The sequence below is a fragment of the Nicotiana tabacum genome, chromosome 3, assembly GCF_000715075.1.
Source record: "Nicotiana tabacum cultivar K326 chromosome 3, ASM71507v2, whole genome shotgun sequence".
NCBI lineage: Eukaryota > Viridiplantae > Streptophyta > Magnoliopsida > Solanales > Solanaceae > Nicotiana > Nicotiana tabacum.
Window position 1 is genome coordinate 74,630,203 of NC_134082.1, and position 14,381 is coordinate 74,644,583.

Consider the following 14,381-nt stretch of genomic DNA (forward strand, 5'->3'; position numbering starts at 1 on the left):
ACCTAACTACCTTAGCTATAACCAAACTCGTTACAACATCTAACCACCTCAGCTATAACCAAACTCGTCACCACACCTAACTACCTCAGCTATAACTAACCTCATTCCGACACCTAACTACCTCAGCTATACCCATAATCCCTACCCAACACAAAGAATCCTCAACCTAAGCATTCGTAATATCAATTAAGAACACAATGCAAGGGAACCACAATTCAACAATAGTCTGGCAATGGGGCAACATAATGATCTTTTCTTTTTCTCACTCTTACTTCATAATTTACTTCACAACTCGAGCCAATGCTCTAAAAGTTCAATTGTCACTTATACTTTCACAATTTTGCTATACAACTTGAGACAACGCTCCTCAATGTTCATAGGTCACAATTCTTTCCACAAACTTTATACAATAATTAGAAATCTTCACCAAAGCATGAATAATACAACGAAATCATGAAAATCACAATATAAGACTCACGGTCATGCTTGGCACCAACGTATAGATACTCGTTACCATCCCTATACGTCGTACTCAACAAGAAGCAAATAGAAAATAGGACACAACTCCTAATCCCTAAAGCTAAGGTTAGACCAAACACTTACCTCGATGCCACGAACACAATTCACGATTCAATTATAGCTTTACCCCTTGATTCCACCGCCAATTCGCTCGTATCTAGTCACAAGTTACTTAATTACATCAATAAACGCTAAATGAATCAATTTGAATGCATAAAAATGGATTTTCCAAAGTTTTACCCAAAAAGTCAAAATCGCCCCCGGGCCTACATGGTCAAAACCCGAGGTTCGAACCAAAACCTGATTACTCATTCCCCCACGAACTCAAATATATAATTTGTTTTGAAATCAGACCTCAAATCGAGGTCCAAATCCTCAATTTTTTGAAAAATCTAGGTTCTACCCAAAACACCAAATTTCCCCCATGAAAATCATTGCTTTTGAGTTGAAATCATGTTAAAAGATGTTATGGAGTGAAGGAAATGAGTTAGAAATCACTTACTAACGTTTTGGAGAAGAAAGGTTGTTTGGAAAATCGCCTCTTATATTTTTGGGGTTTTGAAAAATAAAAAATAACTAAAAATCCCGTCTAAATATACTATTCTCAGGTGTCCTGTGCGAACCGCACAAAACCAATTGCGGACGCACAACACTACTTGTGTTCTGCGGTGACATGTCTTAGTATTTTGGCCATAACTTTTTATAGAGATGCCCAAATGCCTATTATAATATGTTTCTGAAAACTAGATTCAAAGATCTACAACTTTTACTTTTGAATCATCCCCAAATTTCTCGTAGATCAAAAGATATGGGCTTCCGAAGTCGTATCGGTGAACCTGTGCAGACCGCACAAAATGGACTGCGGCCGCACAGTCACCAGTGCGGACAACACAAAAACTATTTAGCATTGTGGGTTCAGAGGTTTGCACTTCTCTGAACCTGCAACATCCATGTTTTTAAGCCTAAGACATCCCGGGACCTACCCGAAACTCACCCGAGTCCTCTGAACCCCAAACCAAGTGTGCATACTAACTCAAAGACATTATATGGACCTACTCGTGCGATCACATCCTCAAAATAACATGTAAAATCATGAATTAAACCTCAAAACTCAACATTTTCATCAAGAACTCTCAAAGTTTATTACTCTTTAACCGGAAGTCCAACTCACGTCAAATAAACTCCGTTTTTCACCAAATTTCACATTTATCTTTCAAATACTATAACAAGTTTGTACCGGGCTCTGGAACCAAAATACGGACCCGATAACAATGGTTTCAAATATGAATTCTTTTCTTTGTTTCTTATATAATTCAATAAAATAATTTCTTTCAAAAAATTGATTTCTAAGGCTTGGGACCTCGGAATTCATTTCCGGGTATACGCCCAAGTCCCATATTTTACTGCGGACCTCCCGGGATAGTTAGAACACAGATCCAGGTCTGTTTGCTAAAAATGTTGACCAAAGTCAACCATAATCATAATTTTAACTCTAAAATTTCTATTTCTCATATTTTTATATAGAAGGCTTTCCGGATATGGGTCCGGACCACGCACGCAAATCAAAGTGGGGTAAAATGGAGTTTTTAGGCCTCGAAACACTGAATGCACTTGCAAAGATTTAGATTTAGATTTAGCTTAAATGGGAAACGAGGACGAGAACGAGCACCTGTCCTCGACGTGCAACAACAAATAGTTTAAAGATTTAGATTCCCTAGAGAATATGCAGTAAATATTCCTCTATGTTGTACTATCTAGGGTTTTGTGGCTCATGTACCTTTATAAATAGGAAGAGGTGTACTCCTAAAAAGGGTATTGAACACTTTTGTAAAGAACAATATTGACATTCTCTGAAGATTCTCGCTTTATCATATACATATAAAGTTTGTCTTTATACTTCTTTTCTTACTTATCTCTCCTGATCCAAGAAGAAGCAATATATTCAAGTGCTTATCATTATCCATTATTGTCAGAGGAATCAGTGGAAAAATCTCACCCTGTCGGGTGAACTGCGGTCCATTATTTACTTACATACCATTCATTATCATTTACTGCTATCCTTTATATTTTTGAATCATTTATTGCTCCATTATTACTCTAAGATATTGCTAACTAATAATACACGTTCGGTAATCTTCATAAATACCATAGCTATGTCGTTTGGATATTAATATTGATTTAGATTAACCCATCTCTTATAAATCTATGTATAAAAATCTAGATCTAATGTTGGGTCATATAATGAGAATTTATGCATTAGGAAGGAAAAAAAAAAGAATAGTTTGCTTCTAACTTTCGAAGATTGTTTCAATATTTAGTTATAGCCTTGTAAGTCTCAATGTGATACAATAATACGATTGCTAGTGATAGTGTTAAATCACTTTTGATGTATCCCTTGTTGATTTTCATGGTATCTTTTCTTCAGAAAAGTTTTTTTACAAGTGATGAATGGGACGGGGATCGAGAAGAATACGGTAAGACACTGTCACTTTGACACTTTGTGTTGGTAAGAAATAATAGGTAGTGCCTCCATTCTAGTTTATGTGAACCTATTTCTTTTTTGGTACGTTCAAAAAAGAATGACCCCTTTCTATATTTGGTAATAATTTAACTTAAACTTACAATTTTACTTTTAATAAGAAGTTTTTATTATCACACAAATACTCTAGGGCCCTTTTTGACTTGTTTATGACCACAAATCTCAAAATTTTTTATTTTTTCTTAAACTTCGTGCCCAATCAAACAAATTGACATAAATTGAAACGGAGGGAGCAACTAATTTGGTGTAATGCGTAAGCTGATTTTGAATACTATCATTATTAAAAAGAAGGATTGATTAAAATCAAAATCCCGCTATAATGTGGAAGGCTTCCACCAGTGCTATTAGATCATAAATCCAGGTAATGATTTTTAGATACTTAAAAGTGTTTTTTGAGTTCGCAATCACACCATGAATTTCTCCTTGAACAATGTTTTGTGCAATGAGGGCTTCTAACTTAGACCTATATAGTTGAACACCATTAAAATGTATATACTATTTTATATTGAGCTTACAGCTAACTCCATAAAAAGAATGGTGTTTGATTCTTCTAACATAATTAAGCAAAAGACTAGCAGCTTAAAATCAAATCAAAACCAAGCATTGCAACTAATCTTATAATTTATAAAGGTTGAGAAATGTTAACAAGAGTCGTGCTTACTGCAACTGGTGAGGCATCACTTGTAGCACAAAAGTTCCGCCGTTGAGACTTCTCTCTTACAAGCTTGTATTTTGGACTAAGCAAATTCATGCTCTAATAAATAACTACCCAATAATTTGCAAAAGATTACTGAAGTAGACATTTAATTTCCTCAATATTTTCTTACCAAAACCATGATCACCTAAATCTCGAATATAAAAGTGAAAGAACTTAAGAGCAGAGATCAAAGACTAGAGAGACAACATAACTACAATAACAAACACAGGATAATCCCACAAGTGGGTCCGGAGAGGGTAGTGTGTACGCAAATATTAATCCTACCTTGAGATATAAAAATTATTTTTGATAGACCCTCGTTTCAAGGAAAAATGAAAAGAAAATAGTTGCAACAACAAGATAATAAGAAAGTGATGTGTAGCAATATAAATCTAACAATAATAGAACACTAAGACTAGCACTAATACTAGTGGTACTACCTGCTAACCTTCTGTATGAGAGACAGCATACATTGTTAAATTCATTCAACTAGTACAATAAATCTAAGACAGAGAGTAAATATGCAAAGAGTTTTACCGACAAAGAACCTTTCTCTTGCTGGAATATTGTGACAGTGATAAACTTTAAGTAAGAACCAAAACCCAAGGACCATTCAAGATGTCCACACACAAACTAAGGCATAAGCTAATAACAGCAGAGGACTTCACACTCACACACCTATAAACTTCAGCAGTACTTCGAACAATCTCCTCGTTGATAAAATCTACATATCTTCTCAAACACTCATATAACTTTTCCAGTAGAATCTCCACAAAAGATTTAACACACTCAAAAATAAGCCTCCCACTCAAATCAAGAATAAACGTCTTATTGCATGGCATTGCCAAAGTAGAACATACTACTTTATTCATCCATTCACTGTCCTGATCCTCATCCAAAAATTGTTTCTCTTTGAAGTTATTAACTGAAAGAGCAGATGAATCCATTTCTGTACTTGTCAAAATTTGATGAGAAGTTTTGACAAAAGTTTCTACGGCACCATTACATATGGTCACTAGCATTTCTCTCGTTTTAGCTTCATTCTTGGGATTTGTCAACCCAGTAAATATCTCATTGTAGGTGTTGATATGCATTGTTCTGTCAAGATAAACAGTAACAGCAGTGCTCACAAATAATTGCACACAATTCCCAATCAATTCTCTGCACTTATCCTGAAACAAAGCATCAATCCATATTGGAACAGAGTATTCAATATCTGAACTCTGTTTAACAGAATAAAATGACAGTACCAAATTCCTAACAAAATTTCCCACAATTACAGAAGCAAAACCACTCCCTGCATCAGAAAACAGTTTATTTAGGATTTGGTCAAACAAACCAGAGCCAGTTCTCTCTGTTTCTTGCTGGTAACCTTTGAGAAATCCAATAGTCAAAGCACTAGTAACCTTAACAACAGACTCTGAAAGCTCATCTGACTGAGGAATCTTTAAAATCTGCTTTAAACTTGTAGGAATTTGATCAGATTCTGATCGTATAAATTCCTTTAGATCTCTTGAGAAAATTCCAATTGCATCAGCAGAATCAGATACCATTTCAGCTAAAGAAATAACTGCATCAGCAAGCTTAAACAATCTTTCCCTTTTTAAAGCCATAGAACGTGAGTTATAAGCTTTGTATGCACCAAAACCAGTGACACCTAGAGCTCCCAAAGCAACAATCAAGTTTTTATTCTTTTGAGTATAAACCAGTTCCTTTTTTATTTGCTTCAAATCCATATAATTCAGAGCCATACATATGAGAATATTCTAACTTTTGGACCCTGATTGCTGGACCTTAATTCTCAAAAGGGGTTGAAAGACAGATTTAATATGTCAAAAGTGGCTTGGCTTCACTTAGAATTGGCTTAATGTAGAAGAATGAGAAAGGGGTTTCTATTTTGGGAAAGGAGGGAGGGAACAGAACAGAGAATCTGATCCAGTAGAAACTATGCATGTATTGTGATAAGGACGACTTAAATAAGGGAAACTGTGGGGGCTCCTGTACTTTCTTGATTGATCAATCTCAGCTTTCAGCAGGTTTTATATAGGGGAGGTTGGGGTTATTTTCAAGATTTATGCCTAGATATTTCTTTTTGCAACGGATAATATAGATATGGATAACTTCACAGTGAACTGTGAATGGCAGAAAATTGCAAATTTTGAGAGGATAGATACGAGGCGAGACGACGGTTGTTCTATTATGTCATCGTTGCTTAATTTATGGTCCCGCACGCGCCTACTCTGGGTCTCTGTTTTCTGAACAGTTAAGTCGGTCGTCGAACATTAATTGAATTGTGACTTACTGATCCTGAGTTTTCATTTGCTATGTTGCCCAAAAGAACTGATAGTATTACCGTAAACTTTAATTTGTGTCAGGGATCTTGACCATGATAATTTTACACAAAAATTATTATAAAAAAATATATTTGAAGTGGAAGTTATTATCGTGAAGCGGAAACATTAATTAAAATTAGTTTCTCATCCCTTTTTCTAACTTTCGTTACCGTCGACTTTAGTGATGGAGATGACCAATTTATAGAGGTTCTCGTTTAATTCGGGACGTTCATCAAGTAACAGATCGGACGGATGTGATTTGCTCATTAATTAAGTATTAATTACGTGCCTAAAACATATACGTAGGAAAATATTACATTCTCCCACTTGGCTCAATAATCACATAATATTAATATATAATATAGGGACATTAGTTGTGCATAAATAAATCTCTTCTATAATGTCCATCATAAATACCATAATACGATAAACAACTAAACCCGACCGGTGTTTTGAGAGTTATAGCCCCATTTTCCCATTTCCTGATTCTTTTGTGTTCTGCAGCTATATTATGATATATCGGGTTAGTTGGTTCGGGTCCGGAGTGATTTTAGAGTGAATCGAGGCACTTAGTCTCTTAATTGTGACTTTAAATTGAAAAAGTTGATCAGATTTTGACTTATGTGTAAATGACCTCGGATTTGAATTTTGATAGTTCTGTTAGCTCCGTTAGGTGATTTTGGACTTGGAAGCGCGTTCAGATTGTGTTTTGGAGGTCCGTAGTAGAATTAGGCTTGAATTGGCAAAAGTTAAATTTTTGAAAAGTTTGACGGGGAGTTGACTTTTTGATATAGGGGTCATAATCCGGTTCTGAAAATTTTCATAGTTTTGTTAAGTCATTTATGACTTGTGTGCAAAATTTGAGGTCAATCGGACTTGAATTGATAGGTTTCGGCATCGAATATAGAAGTTGGAAGTTCTTAGTTTCATTAAGCTTGAATCCGTGTGTAATTCGTGTTTTTAATGTTGTTTGAGGCGATTTGAAGATTCAACTAAATTCGTATGATGTTTTGGGACTTGATGGTATGTTTGATTGAGATCCCGTGGGCCTCGGGTGAGTTTCGGGTGGTTAACGGATCATTTTTGCACTTTGATTGATGGCTGATATCTGTTGGTGTGATTCTAGTTTTCTTCATCTGTCAAAAATCGAGGTGGTAAAAAAAAATCAAGGTGGTCAAAAATCGAGGTCAGGATCAAGGCCATGATCGAGGGCAGGATCGAGGCCATGATCGAGGCAGAATCGAGGGGGAAAATCGAGGGTAGCGACCGAGGGAAGCCTGGACAGAAACTTTAAGTTATAAAATAAGGGGACTCCCATTTTCCATTTTTTGACGAGTTGGAGCTTGGGGAGAGACTATTCTTGAAAGTTTTTTCAAGGAAAAAACATTGGGGTAAGTGATTTTTACTTGGTTTTGGCTAAATCCCATGATTATGTCTTCAATTTTATCATCTAATTTGTGATTTGGGGTGAAATATTGGAGAAAAAGAGGAAGTGTTCTTGAGATGGATTTTTGAGGTTTTGAATGGGATTTTGTTATCAGATTTGTGTAAATTTGGTATGGTTAGACTCGTGAGTGAATGAACTTTCGGGTTTTGTGACTTTTGTTGGATTTCAAGACGTGGGACGGGGGTAGGATTCGGGCCGATTTCGGATTTTTGACTCTAACCCAGTAGTTTTCTTGTGGAATTGATCCTTTTAGCCTTTATTGATTGTGTTGTACTATTTGTGGCTAGATTTGGGACGTTTGGAGACCGATTTGAGAGGCGAAAGCATTTCGGAGTAGAGATCTGCTCGATTTGAGGTAAGTAACGCTTTCAAACTTGGTTCCGAGGATTCGAAACCCCGAATTATGTGATATGTGATTGGTATTGAGGTGACGTGTATGCCAGTGACGAGCGTGCGGGCGTGCACTATGAGAATTGAGACCTGGTGGATTCCATGGCACCGTATAGTGACTCTCTCTTGTTGATATCTATGTTTGTATCATGTGATAAAGTAATTGTGCTGTAAATTATGCTAGATATCATGTTTAGGCTTTATGCCTATATTGTTGGGGCCCTTAGTGGTTGTTCCTTGCTGTCATCTCACTATTTTTATTGATATTTCGTACTCAGTCATGTTCATGCATTTTTATATAATATCTCAGTCTCAGTTATTTATTGATTCATCATATCATTGTTCCGGGTTAGTTTTCATGACATGTTAGCTCGTGGGTGAGACTGGAGAGATTGATGACTGAGTGAGGCTGAGAGCATGATTATGAGTGATAGTTATGGGATCGGGCTGCATGTCGCAGCGATTATATTGATTTGTGATAGAGCTTGGGCTATAGGAGCCCCTCCGGAGTCTGTAACACACCCCCAGTGAGCGTGGATGATATTATTGAGGGATGGATCTTCCTTGGACATGAATCTTGTCCGAAGTACTTGATATCTGGAGATGGATCTTCTCCACAGGGTTAGATTGCCCTTTTCCTCGGTACTGGGTGACTTATAGTCAGTGTTGTATATGTTCCAGGATGGATCTTCCCTGGGCTGGACGGCCATATACAGTACCAAGTGGTTGAGCACTTGAGAGTGGGAGCGCATGGTGCATTTCCTACAGTATGCACATTGGCATGTAGAGATAGTTGAGTTATATTCTTTAAACTGTTTAGATCTGCTTTACTTTACTGTTTGAGTTGTTCAACTAATTTGAAAGCATGCCTACGTTTCTGCACCGTCATTTCTATTTTTATCTGTACTGCTTGAGTTCGTCACTACCTTTCAGACCAAAGTTTGGGCTTGTTACTTACTGAGTTGGTGTACTTCCGTTACTCCCTACACCTCGTGTGCAGATCCATGCAACATTGTTCACGGCGACGGTTGCTGATTGTGGTCCTAGAGTTAAGAGACTATCAAGGTAGCTGCACCGTATTTGCAGGCCTTGACTCTCTTCCTTTATCATCAGTTGTATTTTCAGTTATTTATTTAGACACTATAGTGGATTGTATTCTAAATAGGCGCTCATGTACTCGGTGATACCCCGATTTTGGACTAGATTGTATCACACTTTGGGATTTATTATGTTTTCAAAAGAATTTGTTTAATGTTAACTGCTTCCGTCATGATTTTAAAGTTATTTTACCGTGTTGGGTTGTTGAGTTTGAGGTTGTCCTAGTTCCACGATAGGCGCCATCACCATAGTTGATTTTGGGTCGTGACATGTGAGTTATGGAGGTTATTTATAATTTGTCTACATACTCCCTTCCTATGATGACCTAAAAGGTCATATTCTATTTTAGAACTCGAATCCGTGTTCCGAGGCCTTAAAACCCTTATTTTATCTCTCATCGATTTGCGTCCGCAGTCCGAGCGTGATTCCGGAAAGAATTTATTTGGAAAATTTATGAAATAACAATTTTTGGCCTAAAACGTTGATTTTGATTGACTTCGGTCAACGTTTTGGATAAACGAACCTAGAACTGTGATTTGATGGTTCCAGTAGGTCCGTAGTAAAATATGGGACCTGAGCATATGCCCGGAATCAAGTTCCGAGGTCCTAGGCCCGAGAAATGAATTTTTGATGAAATTGTAAGACTAAAAAGTTAAGGAATTGAAGGAATTGATTAATGTTTGATGTTGGTATCGGTCCCGTATTATGATTTTGGAGCCCGATATAGGTTTAATATAATATCTAAGTCATGTTTGTGAAATTTGGTGGAAAACGGAGTTTATTTGATGTGATTCGGACATTTGGTTGAGAAAATAGAAGTTTTGAAACTATCTTGAAAATTTCATGTGTTTTGTTGTTAAATCCGTAGTTTTGGATGTTATTTTGGCGATTTGATCACACGAGCAAGTTCATGTGATGTTTTAAGACTTGCGTGTATGTTTGGTTTGGAGCCCCGAGGGCTCAAGTGAGTTTCGAATATATTACGGAGTGTTTTGGACTAAAGAAAAATTTGCTGGTGTGTTCAAGTCTGCATATCTCGCAAATACGAGGTTTGGCTCGCAAATGCAAGCCTCGCATTTGCGAAGAATATCTGCATTTGCGAGCATGGGAGGGAACTGGGTACTTCGCAATTGCGAATGAAAAGGCCGCATTTGCTGGGATTTCACATTTGCGAAGGCAGAAGAAATGCGAGGTGTTCGCATTTGCGATACCTTTCCCACATTTACGACATTGTGATGGCCCTAGGGTCATCACTTGTTTTAAAAGTGGATTCTGCGTTTCGAGGCCTTAAAAACCTTTTTTGCCATCACCTCGATTTGCGTGCACATTCTGGGCGCGTAGCCGGAAAGCCATTTTGTGAAAATCAATTAATAATGATGAATTTTGCATTTAAAATGAGTTTAAGTTGACTTCGGTCAATATTTTGGGTAAACGGACCCGGACCCATGATTTGACGGTCCCGGAGGGTCCGTAGGAAAATATGGGACTTTGGCGTATGTCCGGAATCAAATTCCGAGGTCCCAAGCCCGAGAAATGAATTTTTAAAGAAAATTGTTCTTTGAAATTATTTATGAGATTTGGAAGTGAATTGTGATTAAAACTTGATGGTATCGGGCCCGTATTTTGGTTCCGACGCCCGTTACAGGTCTTATATGTGATTTAATGTAAGTCAGTGAAATTTGGTAAGAAACGGTCTTGAAACGACGTGAATCAGATCGTTTTTGAGAAAATTGGAAATTTTAAGTTCTTAAGAAATTTCATGATTTTGATGCTAAATTCATAGTTGTTGATGTTATTTTAGCGATTTGAATGCACAAACAAGTCCGTATGATGTTTTTAGGTTGGTGTGCATGATTGGTTTGGAGCCCCGAGGGCTCGGGTGAGTTTTGGATAGGCCACAAAGTGGAATTTTGACTTAGGATGTTGCAGATTTTGAACTGATGTATTGCAGGCCTGCAGGCTTCGCATTTGCGAAGGCTATGTCGCAAATGCGAACTAGCCCAGGCCAGCACTATCTCACAAATGCGAGGTTCTCATCGCAAATGCGTTCCCCCCAGCTACTGCCTTAGTCGCAAATGCGACATTTTGTTCGCAAATGCGAACATGGCAGAGGTCGAGGTTCGCAATTGCGAACCCTGGTCGCAATTCCCATATCTGCAACCTGCAATTTTTATACTTAGCCGAAAATCTCCCATTTTTCACACTCTTTCAAAACAAAAACACTCTTGGGTGATTTTTCAAAGACAACTCTTCTATCAAATCGATTGTAAGTCAATTTTAACTCGTTTCTTCAATCATTAACACCTTTTCACATGATTTCAACTCAAAATCAATGATTTTCATGGGGGAAATTGGGTGTTTTGGGTAGAATCTAGGTTTTTCAAAAATTGGGGATTTGGACCTCAATTTGAGGTCTGATTTCAAAACAAATCATATATTTGGGTTCGTGGGGGAATGGGTAATCGGGTTTTGGTTCGAACCTCGGGTTTTGACCATGTGAGCCCAGGGGCGATTTTTGATTTTTTGGGTAAAACTTTAGAAAACTCATTTTCATGCATTAAAATTGATTCATTTAGCATTTATTGATGTAATCAAGGAACTTGTGGCTAGATACAAATGAGTTGGTGGTGGAATCAAGGGGTAAAACGATAGTTGAGACGTGAATTGTGTTCCGAGGCATCGAGGTAAGTGTTTGGTCTAACCTTATCTTGAGGGATTAGGAGTCGAGTCTTATTGGCTATGTGGTATTTGTCGAGTATGACGTATAGGCATAGTGACGAGTATCTATATGTTGGTGTCAATCATGCTTGTGAGTCTTATATTATGACTATTATGGCTTCGTTGTATTATTCATGCTTTGATGATGATTTCTATTGTTGGGCAAAGTTTGTGGAAGTAATTGAGACATTTGAACATTGAGGAGCGTTAGCTCAAGTTGTACAATGAAAAATGAAAGTATAAGTGGAAATTGAACCTTTTAGAGCATTGACTCAAAGTTGTGTAGTGAGTTGTGAAGTAAAAGTGAAAAAGAGAAGAGAATCATTATATTATCTCCCTTGCCGGGAATTTGTTGTTTTTGATGTTATTTCCCTAACCGGGATGTTGATGCTTCTTTTGATGTTATTCCCTTGCCGGGACTTGATTGTTGAACTATTGTTCCCTTGCCGGGATTCTTATTGTAATTTCATTTATTCCCTTGCCCTATTATTTGTGATTGTTGTTTGGGTGAGGAAGAGTTTTAAAGCACGAAGGGTGATGCCGTGTATTGTTTTGGTGAGAGAGTGTTAAAGCACGAAGGGTGATGTCGTGTATGATTTGTAAGGAAAGAGTGTAAAGCACGAAGGGTGATGCCGTGCCGCACGACGTACCATTCCGTGCCGATTATATTGATTATATGGTGAGGACGAGAGTAAAATCATGAAGGGTGATGCTGTGCACATTTTCATTACTTGATTGCTTTGGTGAGGACGAGAGTAAAAGCACGAAGGGTGATGCCGTGCACTTATTGATTTTTGGTTCTTTATTGATATCCGAGATATATTGTTCTTTCAATTACCTATTGTCTTTCTATTCTGAATTGATATCTCCCCCGCAGCATGCTACCCCTCCCATATTTGACTGTTTATTTCCGTTCTTCTTTTTTGCTGTATATAGTTGAATTGCACAGGTTGTTTGTTAGTCTGGGCCTAGCCTCGTCACTACTTCGCCGAGGTTAGGCTAGGCACTTACCAACACATGGGGTCAGTTGTACTGATACTACACTCTGCACTATGTGCAGATCCCGGAGCAGCTTTTGGATCGTAGATTGGGTGGCTACTTTCAGTCCACGCGGAGATCCAAGGTTGACCTGCAGGCATCTCCCTCTATCTCTTTATCCCTGTTTCATTTCCTTCATTCAGAAATAGTGTATTGTTTATTTTTCGGATTTTGTATGTAGTAAATCTTAGATCGTCTGTGACACTGTGATACCAGTTATGGGTGGTTAAGGCTTAAACAGTTGTATTAGTTAGATGTTCAGATATTTTATTGCTTTTCTTTCGCTTATTTTAAATTTCCGTTGTTTACACGTTATTGCTTTATAACTATTAAAGAGTATAAAAATGGTAAAAAGGTTACTTGTTCAATAATTGGCTTGCCTAGCTCACACTAGTAGGCGCCATCACGACTCCCGAGGGTGGAAAATCCGGGTCGTGACAAGTTTGTATTAGAGCTCTAGGTTACATGGGTCTTATAGTTCATAGACAAGCTTAGTAGAGTCTGAGGGATTGGTATGGAGACGTCTGTATTTATCCCCCAGAGGCTACAGAGTTAGGAAAAACTTCACATTGATTCTTTCCTGTCGTGCGGTTTGGTTTCTCAATACTAATTGGGTTTCTACTCTATTCTTTTACAGATAGTGAGAACACGCGCTTCCTCATCCACTAACCAGCAGCGCGAGCTCCCAGCAGCAGCTCCCACGAGGGGTAGAGGGCGAGGCCGAGTCTGTACTAGAGACCGAAGTAGGGGTAGAGCTCAACCAGTGCAGCAGCACCAGCGACGGAGCCTCAGGTTGACTTTGATGATGAGGTTCCAGCCCAGACAGTTCTGGTGGGCCCAGCTCAGGTCCTAGAGGGGTTTATTGCTAGCCCCGTACTCTAGGATGCTCTAGTCCGTCTAGTGGGCCTTATGGAGAGTGTCAACCGCGCAGGCTTGCTTCCTGTAGCACCAACCATCTCTTAGGTAGAAGGAGGAGCCTAGACTCATGCTACTCGCACTCTGGAGCAGGCAGCTCCCCAGTTCCAGACTCTAGCAGTCCAGCCAGTTGGAGCAGTTCAGCCGGGTGTGGTAGCTCAGATCGGTGATGGAGTAGCCATGTCTGCCGATTCTTTGTGGAGGTTGGACAGGTTCACCAAGCTCTTCACTACTACTTTCAGCAGTGCATCTTTTGAGGATCCCCAGGATTATCTAGACAACTGTCATGAGGTTCTCAGGAACATGGGGATCGTGGAGACCAACAGGGTCGATTTGCTACTTTTCGATTATCTGGATCCGCCAAGACTTGGTGGAGAGATTATTGCTTGGGTAGACCAGTCGGATCACCAATTTTGACTTAGGAGCAGTTTACTCAGTTATTTCTGGAGAAGTTTCTCCCTATTACTCAGAGAGAGATCTATCAGAGGCAATTTGAGCGTCTCCAGCAGGGTTTTATGACTGTTACTCAGTATGAGACCAGATTCATCGACTTGGCTCGTCATGCTCTTATCATACTTCCTACTGAGAGAGAGAGAGAGAGGGTGAGGAGGTTTATTGAGGGACTTATTCAGCCGATTTGACTTCATATGGCTAGTGAGAATGGGAGTGAGATTTCTTTCCAGGAGG

The 14,381-nt window shown here is 38.5% G+C and overlaps 1 protein-coding gene across 1 annotated transcript; it reads right to left on the minus strand.

Annotated features, from left to right (window-relative positions):
- Nucleotides 1-4,049: 4,049 nt before the first annotated feature.
- Nucleotides 4,050-5,954, minus strand: LOC107780628 (protein PHLOEM PROTEIN 2-LIKE A10). Its single transcript, XM_016601188.2, has one exon. It carries the CDS (start codon nt 5,504-5,506, stop codon nt 4,340-4,342), a length of 1,167 nt encoding a protein of 388 aa, XP_016456674.1. The 5' UTR covers nt 5,507-5,954; the 3' UTR covers nt 4,050-4,339.
- Nucleotides 5,955-14,381: the final 8,427 nt, after the last annotated feature.